The sequence below is a fragment of the Musa acuminata genome, chromosome BXJ3-1 (assembly GCF_036884655.1).
Source record: "Musa acuminata AAA Group cultivar baxijiao chromosome BXJ3-1, Cavendish_Baxijiao_AAA, whole genome shotgun sequence".
Taxonomy (NCBI): Eukaryota; Viridiplantae; Streptophyta; class Magnoliopsida; order Zingiberales; family Musaceae; genus Musa; species Musa acuminata.
The window spans coordinates 17,138,039-17,158,618 of NC_088349.1; the positions used below are offsets into that span (position 1 = coordinate 17,138,039).

The 20,580-nt window shown below is 36.1% G+C and overlaps 1 protein-coding gene across 2 annotated transcripts; it reads left to right on the top strand.

The window, feature by feature from the left end:
- Positions 1–951: 951 nt before the first annotated feature.
- Positions 952–19,267, top strand: LOC103973552 (PH, RCC1 and FYVE domains-containing protein 1). 2 transcript variants are annotated; one of them, XM_009388159.3, is made up of 9 exons: positions 952–1,413; positions 12,378–12,464; positions 12,692–12,781; positions 12,928–13,014; positions 13,101–13,217; positions 15,304–17,376; positions 17,455–17,601; positions 18,075–18,565; positions 18,708–19,267. In XM_009388159.3, the coding sequence occupies exons 1-9, from the start codon at positions 1,303–1,305 to the stop codon at positions 18,808–18,810; spliced, it is 3,306 nt and encodes a 1,101-aa protein (XP_009386434.2). In that variant the 5' UTR covers positions 952–1,302; the 3' UTR covers positions 18,811–19,267. The 2 variants fall into 2 exon arrangements, with proteins under 2 accessions (XP_009386434.2, XP_064992842.1); XM_065136770.1 differs by having other exon boundaries at positions 18,711–19,267.
- Positions 19,268–20,580: the final 1,313 nt, after the last annotated feature.

Below are 20,580 nucleotides of genomic sequence, written 5' to 3' on the forward strand. Positions count from 1 at the left end.
GTAAAATCATAATATTCGAAAGATAAAAATATAATTTGACATTGACAGATGGTGTAATGGATGTACTTAAGATTTTTTATAATAAATTTAATTAATCATCAAAATATAAGTAAGAAGTTAATCCATGAAATAATTATATAAAATCATCTATTTTTATTCAACTATATAAATATTCATCGAATCATCGATAATTACGAATTAACCTATGTTGAGATCAAAAACCCATTATTATAACGTGTCGAGATGAGTGAACATTCATTCAATAAGCGTCATTATAGGATAGGTTATGCAACTAACATGTCGGGCCCATAAGGCTCGGTGGAACCTAACAAATTGTCGGGTTGTGTAGGTGTTAATTCCATTATTGTTGATAATCACCTGAGTTGTTGGACAATTTAAATGCCAAAGTCTTTTGGTTCTGTTATTTTAAATATTGTACGTGTAAAATAAGTATGGTAAATGATCATACATATGCTATCAAGAAATAGCTTGTGAACTGACAAACTTTGTATTTTGATGTGACTATTTAATTGCATAAGGGTGACCAGAATTGTGCCAACCTGACTAACTTTTATTGCCAAGGGATAAGTTTCTCAGAGGAAGTCAATAATTTCCATCAGAAACTTGATTTTTGGGGCCCTTACCATATTAAAGACTTTGAATCCTAAGGAAGATGAAGATGATCATGCCAATGGGCAAGCCACCAGTGTCATTAATTGACGAGAATTATGTTTCATTCATGTGTTATTGCATACGTATATGTATATAAATAAATACATTTTGAGGCCATATAGAAATATACGAAAAAACCACTTAAAAGAATTCCGACGCAGGCCTCTGTCCGCTCACCTACTGTTCCTAACGCCACGTCATCCTCTGTTTCTTCAACGGCCCCCGTCCCATTCACCGTTTCCTTACCGCCACCTCGGTGACTCTACCCCGACACAATCTTACTCCTCCCATACCTTTACTTACAAGCAGCGCGTCGTCGCCTTTGACTCCCGTTCTCCGCCTCCGTTCGCCCTTCCTCTATCTCCTCTCTTCGATTCCCCCGGTGGCAGTCTCCTGACCACCTTCCTCCTCTCACAACCGCGGCGTCCGTACCGTCCCGCTCCGCCCCCGCGGTCGAAACACCACTGTCTTTCGCTCCCAATTAAAACCCGCCCGTCGCTTGTGTGAGAGAAATCGTCTTCTCCTCTCGATCTCATATCGTTTCGGGAGAAGTAAATCTTAGGGTTTGGAGAAGAGTCGTTCTTTTTGCGCGTGGAGATCGATGAGAGTTCGGCGGGGAATCCGCCATGGATGACGGCCGGAGGTCCCGGAGGATCGGGTTCAGCGGCGGCGCGGCGACCGCACTCACATGGAATGGCAGATCTCATTGGTACTGGAAGCGCTGACCGGGACATCGACAAGGTAACGGGCTTTGTTCTTTCTCACAGATTCTTCTTCTCATCAGATTATTGGATCTATTTTTCATGTTCGATGGTTTCTGTAGCTCAAAGTAGTTTTTTTTTTGTTTGCTTTCCCATGTTGAATTTTGTGGGTGGAGTGAAGAGATTACAGGCTATGAAGATAGTTGTGTTTGTTTCTCTTACGAACTCACGAATTTTTTTGTCGATGTCCATGGATCTTCTTCTTGTATAAATGCTATTTTCCAGTAAGTGAAGAATTGGGGATGTTATTGGGAGTGTCTGAGGATTTCTGATTACAGGAATAGGTAGAAAGAGATAGCTTCAGTCTTTCTTCATCAGAAAAGGTTCCGAGGAGGGAGATGTACGTATATTTTGTCAAGATGTAGTATAGCATAGATTAGGGCAGTTGTTGAGCAGAGTGCTGGAATTGACATGAACCAGTTAGCATGGAAGAATGCGTGAAAATAGTGAATAGGAAGTATGTTGGTTCATTGTTGAATGATGAAAGAAATTTGAAATGAATTTTATAGGTGTGACAGAAAAATGCAATGGCTTTCCTGTGAGAACCGGCAAGGTAGGACCACTGCCTTCCAACTTTGACTGGGTGCTAATATAGTTAAATTGACCTTTACTTTCTAATAAAAATAATCACCCATAAATTCACATCAGAAAGCAGTGACCTTCTGATAAAATCTGAGTATGGGTTATTAAATTATGTAGCCCTATCTAATTAGATAAGATAAATTATAGATGTAATTGGATTCTGATCATTGTTATCGATCAAACAAAAGGAAGTCCAATTATGATATGATTCCTTAGGAGATAACCTTGATGAGAGGGACTCTCCTGATTACCATCCTATGCCCTCTGCTCTCGCTTATAAAAGGACATGACCTCTTAGGGATGAAACATTAGATATTAAGATTACATATCTGTTCTCAATATCTCTTAGTCCCTATTTCATTGCCCATGGCGGTCCTGTAAAGGATAGGAAGAGAGCAGAAGAAGAGTCTAGCTCTTCTTGCATATCAGCATTGTTGTAGCTTTTGGATCCAACGATGGTTCGTTTGCAAATCAGATAAAGGTTTTTCGAATGACATTGAAATGTACATAATCTCAATCTTGATCTATCATTATTTGATTTCGATTCTAACATTAAAGATTTTCGCATAACAGTAGTATAATTATAGTTTTCATACTTATAATTGACATCAGAGCCATGTTTTGAAATCAAATACCTTAGATTGTAAAAGTATATCAAATCTGTTTTATATTTAGATTTATTTATTAGCACCATTCGTTTGTGAAAAGGTGTTGTTCGGTTTTGATTGTACGATGCTTGAACAATCCGTCTGTGTTGTTGATCTGCTTTCTTATCTCGTCCATCCCGTTGCCTGCTTACGGGCGATGTGAGGTTCCTCGTGTTGGATCGATGGACTACCGTTGATATCTTGCTGTTGGCGATAGTATTGTTGAGGGCGGCGGCTTTCGGTGGTCGCTAGTCCACTCGCAATCAACAATTGCATACAGGTGCTACTATATGTAGCAAAAGCGTAGTGGGGTGCAAAATCGACGGCGGTCGCATACACGGTTGCCTGTGTGCAGTAGCCTTACGACGGTCGGCCTGCCTTGGTCGCAAGCAACTGCACACGTAGTAATGCCACTGCTTGCGACGATTGTAGTTGTGTGATGGTTGCGACGTTGCCTTTAACCGGCGGTTGTAGTAGTGCCATTGCCTATGACGGTTGTGGTGGCAACAACGCTGCCTTCGATTAGTGACAACAACAATGCCATTGTGATGACATTTACTTGCCACTGCAATGACATTTACTTGCCACAGCCAGTGTCAATTAGATGCCAAAGGCCACAGTTCCTAGCGGTTGTGCGGTGGACAAGAACAACCATGGTGACTAGTGGGGTCGGTCGTTGCAATCCAATAGACGATGGTCAGCGGCGCATGACCACGGAGGTGTTTTGTCGGTGAGGAACCCACACGTAGTGAGCATAGTCACGCGTGGGCGCGATGGTGTGACCATTGGTGGGGTCGCAAGTTGGCCGTGTGACGCTCGTTGCACATTACGAAGGTCGTAGGTGACGCACAAGCAATGGACAGTCACACACTACGACGGCTGTATGCCTTATAAAGCAGCGGTTGAGAAGAAAAGAAAAGAAAAGAAAGAAAAAACATAGGATTTCACCCATTAAAATTATAGTTTTGCCATTATGAATCCTTTTAATTCCAATCTATGTCCCCAAATTTTGCCTTTTAGAAATCATATATTTCCATTATATATCCCAATCAAATTATAATTTTACCTTTCAGAAATTAAATATTTATTATTTGTGTCCTCAATTATAAAATTGACTAATTTGATTTATTTTAATCAAATGTTTTGATTGGATTTGATCCTGATTGTATTTTGACTATTTGACTATATTTAGATTCGATCAATCACGTTTTGATCGAATATAGAGAAAGTCAATTTTTAATCAATTTTTGACTTTGATCAACTTTAATTTTGATATACTTAATGAGGCTAATATTTAGCCTAATTTTGGGTCGATTGGTTTAATTCATAGTTCCATACGGAATTTAAAAAAGAAAAAAATATAAATTATGGTTTTCTTTTATAGTTTTCTCATATGACATATCTAATATATGAAAATTCTTAAGTTATTGACACTCTTAAGGTATACATAAATGAAGTCGAGAGACAATTAGATAGAAAAATCAAAATTATCAAATTTGACAAGGGTGGTGAATTTTATGGTAAATATGATGAGTCCGATCATAATTCTGATCCTTTTACTAGTTCGATCAAAATCTTGGTCCTTTTACTAGATTTCTAAAAAAACGAGGTATTTGTACTCAATATGCTTTACCAGGTGTGCCACTATAAAATAACATTGCTTAAAGGCGAAATCATACTTTTATTGACATGATTATGAGCATGATGAGTTATTCCTTTGTACTTAAGTCAATATATGGTGAAGCTCTTAGGATAACTATGTATTTCTTGAATATGGTTCCTAGTAAGTCGGTTCTATTAACTCCATTTGCGTTATGGACCGGTAGGAAACCCAATTTGAGATATCTACATATTTGAGATTGTCCTTCAGAGATAAGTGTCGTCAATTGACATAAAAAGAAATTGGATTCAAGAATTATAGTTCTGGGTATTTTATTGGTTATATAGAAAAATCCAAGGGATACAAATTTTATTGTTCTAATCATAAGTACAAACATAGTAAAATATGGTAATACAAGATTACTAAAAAATGTCGAAATCAGTAGTTGTGAAAAATCTCAAAAGATTAATTTTGATATAAAGGAGATACAGGTTGATACTCTTTTATCATTTTCTATTCGAGAGATTATTGTTCCTCAAATCACTAAACGGATTGATTATGGTGAACAACAAAATAACAATGATGAACTCCCATATGATGTTGATGTTATCGCTAATGATCCTATTAAACAATCACAACCGATAATTTTAACAGGATCTCAAAAGAAAAGAAGACTTGCCATTTATGATGATTATGTAATATATCTATAAAAATATGATTGTGACATAGGAATCAAAAGAGACCCCTTATCGTTTTCACAAGCCATGAAAAACAACGATTTAAAAAAGTGGTATGATGCGATGAAAGTAAAGTTAAAATCAATGGATCAGAATGATGTTTGAGAACTCGTTAAAATTCCGAATAACTATAAAAGTGTCGATTGCAAATGGGTCTTTAAGACAAAATATAACTCAAGGGGCAATATTGGACTATATAAAGTTAGACTTATGGCTAAAGGTTTTTCTCATAAAGAAGGTATCGACTATAATGAGACTTTTTCTTTAGTTTATAAAAAGGACTTGCTTAGGATTGTTCTGACATTAATAGCTCATTATGAACTTATGTTATATTAGATGGATGTAAAAATAACATTTCTGAATAAGGATCTAAATGAGGGAATCTACATAAAATAATTTGAAGGATTTGTAGAAAAGAGAAAGGAAAGTTGGGCTTGTAAATTTAGGAAATCTATTTATGACCTTAAATAAGCTTCCACACAATAATATATAAAGTTTCATGATACTATTACTTCTTTTGAATTTAAGAAAAATGCTGTTGATCAATGTATATATTTGAATGTTAGTGAGAGCAAGTTTATTATATTGATCTTATATATGAATGATATTTTGTTTGCTAGTAGTGATCTTGGTTTACTGCATGAAACCAAGATATTTTTTACCAAGAATTTTAAGATGGCTGATATGAATGAGGTAGCTTATATTATTGGCATTAAGATATTCAAAAATAGATCTCAAGGATTGCTAGGAGCCTAGGACTATCTTAGAAATGATATATAGATCGAGTCTTGGAGAGATTTAGTATACAACTTTGTTCAACTAATGATACACCTATTAACAAAGGTGAAAGATTTAGTCAAAGCAATGTCTTAAGAATGACTTAAAAAGGAATCAAATGAAGGATATTCCTTATGCATGCGTAGTTGGAAGTCTATTATATGCTTAAATCTGTATGAGACCTGATATCAGTTTTGTAGTTAGAATACTAGATAAATACCAGAGCAACCTAGGAATGAAATATTGGAAAGCTGCAAAGATAGTGATGAGATATCTATAGGGGGATGAAAGATTATATGCTTACATACAGGAAATTAGATCAGCTTGAAGTAATGGGATATTCAGATGTTGATTTTACAAATTGCTTCGATGGTAGGAAGTCCACTTTAGAATTTATATTCATATTAGCTGAAAGGTAAGTTTTTAGAAAAGTGCAAAGCAACCACTTATTCATTCATCAACAATTGAAGCTGAGTTTGTGGCATACTTTGAGATCACAAATCAAGTTTTATGGTTATACAATTTTATATCATGATTTAATGTGATCGATTCAATTGTTAGGCCGTTGAGGTTATTTTATGATAATACGATAACAGTTTATGATAATTCAATTGTTTACAATTGATGTGATCGATTCAATTGTTAGGCCGTTAAGAATAGCAAGTACTCTAGTGCTTCTAAGCATATCGAGATAAAACACTTGGTGGTTTGAGAAAGAGTTCAGAAACAAGTGTCAATTGTAAACCTAAGCACTACCTTGATGACCGCTGATATATTTACTAAAGTTTTACGATCTAAAGTATTTAAAGAATATGTTCTTAGAATGAGGTTTGTGAGTAAACCATAAAATTATTTATATTTTATGTTTAATTATAATTATTTATTTTTGCTATCTTATTTATATTTATGTTTATGCATATTATAATTGAATATGATCAAGGTTCGTCTTATGAGTCTATACTAGTGTGTCGACCAATCGTCGATACGGTACGCACCGAGGTATATCGACGTATTATATGTTGGAATAGCGGGGCATACTGATGGCACAAAAAAATAATCGAAAATAGCTTCAAAAATTTCTAAAATTAAAAAAAAAATAGATTAAGGTTTTTAAGTTAGAAATAAATATAAATTTAGTATAATTTTAGCAAAAATAATCTAAATTAAGAAAGAGTAGTGACATATTTTTTGGGCTTTGAGGAGTAGCCTTGGTATGTTCCGGACCATCCTTATATTAATATTGAATTATCTATAAAGAAATGATTTGAATTGTTAGGTTATTTTTTAAATAATTTAAACTTTAAGATTCAAATGAATCAAGTAATCAATTGATGGATATACTTGGTTCTATCACCAAAAAGAACAATGAGACTCCATGGGCGGTGGATTGGGGTCCTCAATCATATATATCTATATATCAATTTGATATATTTGTAGGACCCAATTCTGAAATTGATCCCACGACATAGTATGCTGATATACTATATGTCGTTGGTGCATCAATGTGGTGATGGTTGTAGTTTGATCGTTTGAGGTGGCTCTTGAGGCAAGGACGATTATAACATATATTGGTGTAGAGCATAGAAAATATCAGAACTTCTACTTTCGCCATTGATCTACTGCTCTGTATAATAAGATCGATCATCGTACTACTGCTAAGAGAAGATGATCATTACTGTACTATTATTGGTCGTAAGAATCTCCATAATACAATGACTATGAATACGATGAGCTTCGCTATGTGTCTACGTCATAGGCTCTATCACATCTGCTCAAAATCATTCCCTGCCTTCCTCTTTCCCTTTTATGTATAAACTTGACTAGTATCTCGTCGAACACTATGATTTGAATATTAGGTGGCATGTATAAAATACTACTGCTTAGTCCATGCACCACCCTCAAATTGTGTAGACGGGACTATCGACTCCTTGGCGTCGCCGCCATCATCGATCGAGGCACTATTGTCTACATTGCTGCTATGTCTTCGGATCGAGCAAGTTATTGAATGTGATCAAGAAGGTGTCTCGTCACCTGACTTGATTTTTTCCAATAGTGTGACTGATGCTACTACCTTCTCCTTTGTCGTTACCTTTGCATGCTGGCGGATGAGTGTGACGATTGGGTGTCTCTAATTCCTCTTTATTAAAGTGTTATTCTTCTTAATCCTCCTAAATTTGATTAAATCTATAAATAACAGTTTTGTTAAGTTTAAGAGAGTGAAAATGTGAGAATGAGAGAGAGATATGAGTGAGAAAGAGTTTAAGGGAATTGAAAAGTTGGAGTGACATGAGTTGAAAGAGGGGGGGAAACCCTTTCCTCTAGTTCAAACGATTAAATAGATTATTTGAAACAGGCCAATCTCAACCCTTGATTGGTAATGGTCAAAATATGACCGTTACCAACTAGTACAGGTCGGTAACGATCGGATTTCATCTATTACCAATTGGTACAGACCTTGTATCACACGATATGGGGTCATGTAATGTGTATTGCCCCGTATAGGACGGTTCGCATATCGGTCCCTTGTTGGATCGATACGTACTGCCTGTACCAAGTGATACACCTCGGTATGGTAAACCTTGAATGTGATAACAGGATTGTCTTGACAAGATAAATTATAGGGGTCATTATGTACTACAATAGGAGAGACTAATAATGTTGTGGTACATAGAAGGGAGTATGACATTAATGACATATAATCGCTATGACTCGCATTGGTAGTTAAATTTTAATATAGCATTATTGTACTTATTGGCTTGTCTTAAAATTCATGACCATGTATAAAATACTTTTCAAAAATTTCAGAATTCAATTAGATAAAATTATTTTTAAATAAAATATTATTTTATTTATTTTAATTTTGAATTTCTTTTATATCTTACCAATTAATGGGGCAAGTGGGTGGATGTTATATTATGTGGCCTTATCTAATTAGATAAGATATATTATATATCTGATTGGATTTTGATTACAATTATCGGCTAATTAAAATGGAGTTCAATCATGGTAGCATTCCTTAGGAGATAACCTTGATGAGAGGGACTCTCCTAATTACCATATTAGACCCTCTGCTCTTACCTATAAAAGGACAAGACCTCTTAGGGATGAAACACCAGATATTGAGATTGCAAATCTATTCTTAATCTCCCTTAGTCCCTATTCTATTGTTTATAATGGTCCTGTGAAGGATAGAAAGAGAGGAGAATGTGAGTGTAGTTCTCCTTGCATGTTAACATCACTGTAACTTTTGAATCCGATGACGATGCATTTGCAGATCAGATAAATGTTTTATGAATGACATCGAAATGTACGTAATCTTGATCTTGATCTATCGTTATTTGATTTAGATTTTGGCATTAAATTTTTTCACATAACAGTAGTATAATTATAGTTTTTATGCTTACATGGGCATATTAGGACCATTGCCTATCACCCGCCCTTGGTTACTGATGTGGTGAATTAGCGTCGGCTTTCTCATGGATATTTTATCAGTAGCTTAGCATATATACAAAGTGGTGTCTTTCCTTCTAAAATTTTAAAATTAACATGTCAGGACCATTGCTTATCAACTGGACTTAGCTACTAATATAGCTGAATTGGCATTTTCCTTAAATACATTTGATCAATAATTTGAAAAGCCAAGTAGACCACTTTCTCAAACAGTGCAATAGGCCATAACAAGGATATGCAGATGACATATGTGATTCACAACTTAAAAAGGGAGCTAATAATGCATGTCTTTCTATGGAGCAAGACATAACATCCATAACATGAAATTTTGATATGGGAATACATTAGACACACTAAATTTTTATATCCACTTTTATTTGGTAGACATGAATGTAGATGAGAATAAGACAACATAGCCTATATAATATACTTGTTTCATGAATTGGAAAAAATCAAGACGGTAAAGTTAGATACCAAAAGAAATCTTATATGGCTAATATCTTGCCTCGAATGATATAGAAAAATATATTGCTCAGCCATATATGCTGTAGCAAAAATATGGATTTTCCTTGTATTTCAGTTAGCATATAGAATGTAAAGAATATCAGTAAACAATTTTGAAAATAGCGAAGATAATACAAATCTAAACTATAAAATATAAATAAGGTGTTTTTGGAGATAAATTTCTCATGTTTCTACAAATGCTATGATAAATAAGTATAAAGGAGTTCGATCAGTTCATGATACAATGGACTAATGACAATACATTAAATTGGAGAAGAGAATAGGCTTTTGTGAAGGGAACATATTGTCACGGACTTAGTTGGTTTTGCTTAAGTCGTGCGGCACCCTTGCGTGTTCGTCTGCAAAGGTCAGCTTCCCTGAAGCCTCTCATGGTCCCTTAGGACCTACAAAAGAGAAAACGGGTTAGAGAAAGCGCCTTACTCGGGATCCACAAGCAAACAATCCAGGAAACACTTCATAGACAATGCAAATTACAAACACACTTTATAAGCTCTGAATAGTTGCACAATAAAGGGTCAAAATGGTCCACTACAGATCGAAAATCTCTCACAAATGTCCACATGACACAACCTTTATTTACAAGCCTAAAGCGGCTATCAAACCCAACTAAAATAGGACTATTAAGCCTTCGGTCGTCCCTTTACATACTGTGCAAAGCATGGACATACCAAAAGACACGGACATACATAAACATTATATCAAACATCCTGTTTAGAAGTTTGTACGTGACAATATGACATGTCTAAGATTAGAGTTGAGAAGAACTAGAGAGACTCTAAAGGTTGCCTACTATAGGGCAACGGAGGGGAACCCCAGATGCATTCATTGATTGAAAATCTGGGGCTTCAAGAGGAGAGAAGAATGACATGGATGTAAGAGAAGAGGGCCTATACTCGAGAGGTTTGGTTTCCTCTTGGACTTGGCAAGCAAGCAACTTTGATGTTAAATATTTGAACTTTTATACACATACAACATTACCTCACAAAAATTTGAAAATTAATTTAATTAATTTTTTAAATACATGCAAAAAATTTAAAACATGTGTTTGTCATGAAGTCATTGTAGACCTTACTTTAACTTTTTTTCTTTGATATTAAGGCTATTACACATTTTGATAATGGAGATTGTAAAAATAGAAATGATGATTGAAATTTCTCAAGTTGGTATTACAGAATAAATATCCATTCGAGGCCAAAAAACCCACAAAATGTATGTCTTACCCATCCACTATGTCATATTTATACCATATTAAGAAACTTGTGACCAGTATTGTTGTTTTAATTGTTAAAGTTTGTCAATTTAATGTTAATTAGTGAAAAATATTGATCTAAGGGGTATAGGTAGCAAGACAATAGTTTGGTGTTGGGTTTAGAGGAAGATTGACAATATGTTCTTTTGTTAGTGGGACTCTCTTTTGGTGTCCAGTAAATACCATTCTTGATTTCATGTGTTAGTTAAGTTTCCTACTAGGTTTAAGTCATTTGGTAATATCACATGATTAATTTTATGACAAGAAAGAACTAAAGCAAACTAATTCATTTGGATAGCATGAAAATATATTTAGTTCAAGTGATTTAAATAAAAAAAGACATGAAGAAAGATTGTAAGAAAACTAAGTGTCATTTTTTACAGTTTGTTTCAATGTTTTGCACTAAAGAAATGGTTATCTGGTCTAACTTAATTTTACCAGGAGAAAGACCATGTCATAACATTGAGAAATGAATGCAAAGTGGATATACCTTGCAATTTAAGAGTAAGAACATAAAGAAAGTTTTGTACCTTAATGGCAAACACATGAAATGGAAGCCTAATATATAAACTTTGAGATGACTTTCTTTATGCATAAAGTGGAAATAATATGAAGAAATAAGTAAAGGAGTAAGAACATGAACGGTGAACTGTACCTTAGTGGCAAATGCATGAAAAGAAGTTGAACAGATAAACTATAATATATATTATTTATGCATAAAGAAAAAGTAACTTTAATATAGTATAATAGCAACAGAAGACAATTAAAAAAGAAAAAAGAGACTTCTTTGCAAAGCAAAAAAAAAGGAAATATACTTTTGGCCTATGCAAATTGTTTGGAAGATAATGGGATAAGGTAGTAATGATTATGAATGACTCCATTGTAGCTTTTCAGTTCATATTTCTATTAAATCTTTGTAAAGTTGTTGGTTTTTTCCCTTTTAATACTTCAAAAAATATTCTCATTACATAATACTTATACATATATATTTATGCATAGGTCAGCCTTCTCAAAATAATTTATGAAGTGAGTGTATATCATTATTAATTTTGAGTTCATCTGTCTCATATCCTGGTTATATCTGTTTGGGGGACGTAATTTAAGTGCTACTTCATTTGTGTCATATGCTGGTGATATCTGACAGGCCAATGTAAGTTTCTCATAATATTAATCTTGATCTGATATCCAATAGTTTGTTTTAGTTTCGTTTAGAAAAATAAAGTTATTAGATAACACATTTCTTCCTATCTTATATGCATCTCAGTCTCAACTAAACAAATAATGAAATATTATTTCATTTTGTTTATGTTACTGAAAATTTCAGATATGACATGTAACTGCTCGTTGTTTTAACTATTTTCTTTTTCTGCTTTGTAGATACTGGTTGCTTTAAAAAAGGGCACACAATTACTTAAATATGGTCGTAAAGGAAAGCCAAAGTTCTATCTATTCAGACTATCCAATGTGAGTTTGTTACAAGCATTTTTTTTTCTGATTAATCAGCTTAAAATTTTATTGTATGATGGCTGGAAGATATCCTCATGAATATAATATGCTGGTCATATAACATTTCATTATTTGAATATTGAAATGCAAGCTAATTTGCAAATTGTCATTATTAAACTTTCAAGTGAACATATGAGTTTATGATGTCTCTGAAAATTAGACTTAATTTTCAATTGGTGTCACAGGATGAATCAACATTAATTTGGTTTTCTACTAGTGGTGAGAGAACATTGAAGTTGGCCTCTGTTTCAAGGATTATTTCAGGACAAAGAACTGTGAGATCATCTTCATGTTTATTCTCTTTTTAATGTGAAGGGTTTAATTTATGCTGCTATGACAAAATTCCAAGCTTTGTTGTTTTGTTTGCAATTCAATATGCAACCACTTTACTCTAAATTGACTATGTATCTTCTACCTACAGTCTGTTTTTCAGCGATATCCACGCCCAGATAAAGATTATCTGTCTTTTTCACTTATTTATAATGATGGCAAAAGGTCTCTTGATCTAGTAAGCACATCCGAAGTTTCTTCTAATATTTGTGTGTTCTTATCTTGTCATGATCTGTTTGTGCTGAATCTGATTCTTGTGTACAGATTTGCAAGGATAAGGTTGAAGTGGAAGTTTGGTTTTCTGGATTAAAGACATTAATTTCTGCAGGACAATATGGACGACCAAAAATAGATGGATGGAGTAATGGCCTCTATAATGATGTAAATCTTTTATGCTATTAGATCATTTTTCTGGTGTTTTCTCATGGGTACTTTTATGGTTAGCAAATAGTCTTTTAGTGAACATGCTATTATCTTGTAACATCACACAACCATTTAGAATTTTGTCTATATAGATTAATATGATACCTATTTTTTTGTTAGAATTATCTAAGCATAAACTTAGTGTTTCTTTAATTAAGTTAAGTTGGCATTTCATGTAATTGCCTTATACTGGTTTCAAGGATTGCAATTTCATACCGAGTTACTATATTGGTCCCTGCCTAGACCGATACATACCAACTGGTACCTATATACCCAGGGTTTGCCGTACCGAGCTGTACCGCCCGGTACGGGTGGTACGTACCGGTCTGACAAGTTGTCGGTACGTGGACCGCCTTGTACCGGTCCGCACTGTAGCAGTGCTACAGCAACACTGTAGCGCACTGTAGCAGGGCTACAGTGCTCGGTACACCTCGGTGTACCGCTCGGTACACCCGTACCGTACCGTACCGAGCACGAGTCGAAACGCTGGTACGGTACGGTACGACGAACCTTGTATATACCAATATTGTACAACGATATGTACTAAAGAGAAAAAAGAAGAAGAGGAAGGAAGAATAGGAGGAGGAAGGAGGAAGAATAGAAGGCAGTGGAGGAAAAGGAGGAAGGATGGGGAGAGGAAGGACGAAGAGGAGACGGTAGAGGAAAAGGAGGAGAAAGAGAAAGGAAGAAGAGGAGACGGTGGTAGACAACACATAGGTAAACATAGTGGTGGGCTCTGTGAGAGATAGAAAAGGGCTCCGCATTCATGAGTCTTACTTGAAGGAGTTTTAATTTTTTTTTAATTAGATCAGATTGGGCCACCAAAATAGGGTGGTCTTCTTGGTTCGGGCTTGAACCTGTAAATACCAGCCGATACAATCCGAATCAATTGAAATTGACTTCCTTGACTCGTATAACATGAAAGTGACCAACTTGTATATTTTCTTTGTTGGTTTATCTGCTACTAGTTTGATGATATTTCCCTCTTCATGAAGTTTTCATGACAAATTTTAGCAAAATGTAACACATTAGCAAAGTCAGACTTGGAGGTGGTTGTGGGCCATCTCCATGCTCACTGGATCATGCCTTGTTTCACAACACCAGAGAAATGAAACAATATCTGTTAATAAAGCTTGGCTATAATCTGTCCTATATGTTATATGAAGGAGTAGTCTTGAAAGAATAATGCTAATAAATTCATTGTGTACAGTATCGCTTCTGTGTCAGATTTACACAAGGAATTTGCTTGTTTAGAAGCACATGAAGTATGAATCTGTACAAGAGTAAGTAGTTCCTTTATGCCTGAATACTTGTTATTCTAATTTCGATATTGAAGGTCATATTTGCACATATGTTCATGCAGAAGTCTGAAATTGCTTGTTTACCATGGTAAAACATGAAATTTCAATATTTTATATTCCTTGTCAAAAGATATATTTTATTCATGCTTGTTTTGACAGTACATGTGCAGACTTGTATCACATGTATTCACCTGATAGGCGCATAGATCTAGAACCTAAGCTTCTGGATGATACATTTGGAATTTTAAGTTTTCACATATGTAATATATGACACAACTAGTTTATCTATGACTTCAACGTTTCAGAAAACATTTTTTTTAAAAGCACCTAGAATTAACCATCCAATTAAGAATTTGTCATGTTTTATATCTGGAAGCTGTCAGCCTGAAGCGAGTTATCGCCTCTTCGATAGCCATGGTTGAAATATAGTATTTCTTGGTTTTTTTGAATTTGTATGTCCAGTTTGTAGGGTGGCTGATAATGGGAACATTATGACATGGTTCTACGTGATTGTAAATGAGAGCCTGTAGTCACTGCATGTTGGGATTATTTTGTGTGTTCTTTCATGAGCAAAACTTTTCCCAATATATGATGATGACAATGTCATCTCCTCTGTTAATTTTATTCTGAAATTTAGTTCGGTGATCTATCTGACTATTTGTTTTTTAACAAATGAATATTTTCAACTAAAGATATAACATCATTCTTATGGGTTTCGGTCGCTTGCAAATTTCGTTTTTCAGGATGGCAGAGAATTTGCATCAGATAATATAAGCAATCATTCTATTGGTCCCACCTTAGATACTTCTGAGGGCAGACTAACTTCGTGTGGTTTGCAGAAAATCCAATCGTTTGAATATCCAGTATATTCTGAAAGATCAGATGTGTCAAATATGCACACAAAAGGAGCTTCTTCAGATGGAATTAGAATTAGCACTTCTAGTGTTCCTAGTACATCCAGTCATGGTTCTGCACCGGAGGACTTCGATGCTTCCGGCGATGTCTATGTTTGGGGTGAAGTCATCTCTGATATTTCTGCCAGAGTTAGTGCTGATAGAAATAGTAATCCTTCTAGTACAAGGACAGATGTCCTCCTACCAAAATCCCTGGAGTCCAATTTAGTGTTGGACATTCATCATGTGGCCTGTGGAGTGAGGCATGCTGCCCTTGTTACCAGACAGGGAGAAGTATTCACTTGGGGTGAAGAATCTGGCGGACGCCTTGGTCATGGAGTTGCTGCTGATACTGTTAACCCTCGCCTTGTGGAATCATTAGCAGCTTCTAATGTTGATTTTGTCGCTTGTGGGGAGTTCCATACCTGCGCTGTTACCATGTCTGGTGAACTCTATACTTGGGGAGATGGCTCCTATAATGCTGGTCTTCTTGGTCATGGTACGGATGTGTGTCACTGGATGCCCAAAAGAGTGTCAGGAATACTGGAAGGTCTTCAAGTTTCTTATGTTTCTTGTGGTGTATGGCATACAGCTTTAATTACTACAACAGGGCAGTTATTCTCATTCGGCGATGGAACATTTGGTGTCTTAGGCCATGGAAATCGAGAAAGCCTTTTACACCCCAGGGAAGTAGAATCACTTACGGGATTGAAGACAATGGCTGTCTCATGTGGGGTGTGGCATACTGCAGCTGTGGTAGAAGTTATCGTGACACAATCCAGTGCATCATCTGGAAAATTATTCACTTGGGGTGATGGAGACAAGCATCGCCTTGGCCATGGTGATAAAGAACCCCAGCTTGAGCCTACCTGTGTATCATCATTGATTGATTTCAATTTTCACAAATTGGCTTGTGGTCATAGTCTTACAGTTGGCCTAACCACTTCAGGACATGTTTTTACCATGGGAAGTACAGTATATGGTCAGCTTGGTAATCCCCATTCTGACGGAAGGCTTCCATGCATGGTAGAAGATAAGCTCCTTGGTGAATCTGTTGTAGAGGTTGCTTCTGGTTCATATCATGTTGCAGTCTTGACAGCCAGAGGTGAAGTTTACACATGGGGAAGAGGAGCAAATGGAAGACTGGGCCATGGAGATCTTGAAGATCGTAAAACACCTAAAATGGTTGAAGCTCTGAAGGACAGACATGTCAAACATATCTCCTGTGGCTCAAGCTTCACTGCTGCCATATGTCAGCATAAATGGGTATCAGGTACAGAGCAGTCCCAGTGCTCAGCTTGTAGACAGGCATTCGGATTCACTAGGAAAAAGCACAACTGTTACAATTGTGGGCTTGTACATTGCCATCAGTGCAGTTCAAGAAAGGCTCTGAGAGCAGCATTGTCTCCTAATCCTGGGAAACCATATCGTGTATGTGATACATGCTATGTAAAGTTGACTAATAGTTTTGACTCTGGTGGATTTATTAGCAAGAAAATTATGAAGCCCCGTATATCTGGTGAGAGCAAAGACAGGCTTGATAGACTGGATACAAGCTTATCCAAGGCTTTGCCTTCTAGTAATTTAGATCTGGTCAACAATTTCGATAGTAAAGTATCCATAGAAGGGAAGAATTCTAACTCCTCGTCCGTGACTCAATCTCCTCAAGTTCCTTCAGTTTTACAGCTGAAAAGCATTGCTTTTAATGCTAGCACAGATGTGCATCAAGCAGTTCCTAGGCCAGCAGTTAAGTCTACAAATCGTTCTAGAGCTGTTTCACCTTTTTCAAGAAAGCCTAGTCCTCCACGCTCTACAACGCCAACTCCCACAATGGCAGGTCTTTCTTTCTCCAAAAGCTTCTCAGATAATCTGAAGAAAACCAATGATCTTCTGAATCAAGAACTTCTTAGGTTTCATTCTGAGGTATTCTGTCCCTCTTTAACTTAGTTAAACATCAGTTATCAGCAAAATTTCTTATGCATTATGATGCATATTGACTAGGTGGATAATCTAAGGCAACGCTGTGAGCGTCTAGAATTTCAGCTGGAGAAATCTGAAAAGAAAGCTCAAGAAGCCACAACACTTGCTATGGAGGAATCTGCGAAGTCCAAAGCCGCGAAAGAAGTTATAAAATCACTGACAGCACAGGTAAGTCTTTCTTGATGTTATGTTCATTTTCTGGTAAGACTTGAATGACTTTCAAAATGTATGCTCGGGAACATTGAGACATTTTCTTGCAGTCTATTCTTTAAATGTGCATGTGGCTGTGTGCTATGTTTGTCTTAGACTCGAATTTTTCTATGCTTGGAATTAAAACATTTTTTCTTGAGACAAACTAGTGAGCATGCTTTAGCATGTCTAGATTTCAAAGCACTGGTTCTTCAAGATAAATGGTGTGGCAGGCTAGCAGCTGCTACTCATACTTCCATTTCTGGTGCCCAGTTTTTGTGCCTTTATAATAATGCCTGATTGAACTTGACTAAGCTGGACCCTGTAACATTATTTTTTTCATTTTCTAATGATCACATTCTGATGCACCAAAATATTAATTGGGTTCTTGGTTGTTGCTTTTTGCAAGAAAATTATGCCAAATGAGAATCTTTTTTTTTTTTGGTTGATAGTTGAAAGAAATGGCAAAGAGGCTTCCTCAAGGAGTCTATGACACTGATCCAATAAAATTGATGCATCTGTCAAATGGTTCTACCGATTCACATGCAATTCAGCAATCTGATTCAAGTTTTGGAAACCTTTCAAGCAATGGCACAAGTGATTGTCTGGATAGCAATGCACCAGGTTTCCATTCATCATCTAAAGATGAATTATCAGAGCAAAACCATGCAGCAAGAGGAACTTCTGGAACTACTAAGAATAGCACATACTTTTGGAATCATGCAGTTACATGCTCCAACTATTTGGAAGATCTTTCAAATGTCGAACACAATGGTAATGGAGAAATGCCAGTAACTATCACCAGATCAGAAGATCTTGACAGCCCCAATTCAGACAGCAATCAAGTAGAGGCTGAGTGGATAGAACAGTTTGAACCTGGTGTATACATAACTCTAATTGCCCTTCGTGATGGAACTAGAGAACTAAAGAGAGTCCGTTTCAGGTAATCGAGCAAGTTATTGGTAATGATGATGTAATCTGCATTTACCATCTTCATATAAATTGACCTAATGCAGGAATTTATCATATGTTACATGTGTTGTTACCTCTGAAATTGTATGCTGATGGTGATCATTTCTTTGCAGTAGGAGAAGATTTGGAGAGCAGCAAGCAGAAGCATGGTGGTCTGAAAATGCTGAGAGAGTACATGACAAATATAAGTTCCGTGGATTGAACAGTACTTTGTGAACAAGGTAGACAATCAGCAAGCTCTGAAAGCTGAACTCTCACTTTCATTACTCGAGAGCACCATACAAACCAAAATACTTGGAGGGAAGGCAACCTGACTTGGAAGAACATATATTTGAAGTCTAATTTTGTGGAATTGGATCCCTTGAACCAATCAGGGATTTCTTGCAGTAAGTAATCGACTTTTTTCTATCATATACCATGTAGAGTATCATAATTTCTGGCATGCATATTATTTGGTCTTCAGAACATTAATTTTTCTCTCTGCCTTCTGTTGTATTGTACTGTAAATAAAATTAACACATGAGAAGCATGGGCAGAGAAAATGCATTTTTTGGGTCTTCTTCTAAGACTAATGCCTCTTTTATTTTCCTAGCAGACTTAAGTTTCATTCTTAAATGTACTGCTGGATGCAAGCCATTCCTCTAATCTCAATGCTTCCAGGAACATTTGTAGATCTTGGTTGATGTGAATACACCTTGCTTATCATACTAAATTAGGTAAATTAAACCACAGCAGTGGATTAAGATAACTCAGGCTGCATAAAAGGAGTTAAGGTTTTCATTGGTTGGCGTTGACATGTGTTCAATCAAAATCTGAAGTTAGCGAGGCTCATCTAGCATTCTAAAGATGAGGCTGAGTTGAAGTCATATAGACTTGTCATGCATATTCTCTGAATCGGCTAAAGATACTGCTATTGGAAACATCTGCTGTATTCCACCATCATTTCCCAGTTTTTATTGAAGCTATTCTACCATAAGCATACTGTATTCTCTGGTGATTGGGTTTAAATCAAAGAAAAGTTTCTTTTGCTTTTATGTATGCGACTATATATATTGATTCTTCTGAGACTCCATATTAAAGACTGCCTCATGCAACAGTCCATTTACAAGTCACTTGGATTTCCACAGGTATCAGAATCCATCTTTCACCATATAATATAATATTCTGCTAGTATACTCATTTCTATGGTATGATAAATTTATCTTCATAATCATCTAGAAATATATATTTAGATTCTAATTGTTCGACATATGGATGAGATTCGTAGCACCGAGATCTGCTTCCGACTTCATCTCATGTTAAGATGCTGAAGGTTTGGAGATTCAGTTCAAGATTATTTCAAAAAATTACATCATAACATATCCAACAAAGGTTTTCTAATGCTTAAGTTAGTAAAGGTTCATACTGTTGTAATCCTTTATGTCGTAGCTTGGGAGTCGGCACGGCTTAGTTCGATCTTGATCATGCTAGGGCATCTGTATGGGCATTCCGAGGTAGAGATGAGGGTAAGGTCAGAGCGGCGATGTGTCACGGACTTAGCTGGTTTTGCCTAAGTCGTGTGGTACCCTTGCGTATCCGTCCGCAAAGTTCAATCTCCAAGAAGCCTCCCACGGTCCCTTAGGACCCACAAAAGAGAGAATGGGTTAGAGAAAACGTCTCATTCGAGATCCACAAACAAACATTCCAGGAAACACTTCATAGACAATGTAAATTACAAACAGACTTTACAAGCTCTGAACAGTTGCACAACAAAGGGTTAAAATGGTCCATTACAAATCAAAAATCTCTCACAAGTGTCCACATGACACAACCTTTATTTACAAGTCTAAAGCGGCCACCAACCCTACTAAAATGAGACTATTAAGCCTTTGGCCGTCCCTCTACATACTGTACAAAGCATGAACATACCAAAAGACACGGACATACATAAGCATTACATCAAACATCCTGTTCCGAAGTTTGTTCGTGACATTCTCCCTCACTTAT

Bases quoted from the DNA above. Each gene is read 5' to 3' on its own strand.
- LOC103973552 (XM_009388159.3), top strand. From the start codon at position 1,303: ATGACGGCCGGAGGTCCCGGAGGATCGGGTTCAGCGGCGGCGCGGCGA. The intron at 17,377-17,454 runs GTATTCTGTCCC...CATATTGACTAG, and splicing joins TTCTTAGGTTTCATTCTGAG to GTGGATAATCTAAGGCAACG. The intron at 18,566-18,707 runs GTAATCGAGCAA...ATTTCTTTGCAG, and splicing joins CTAAAGAGAGTCCGTTTCAG to TAGGAGAAGATTTGGAGAGC.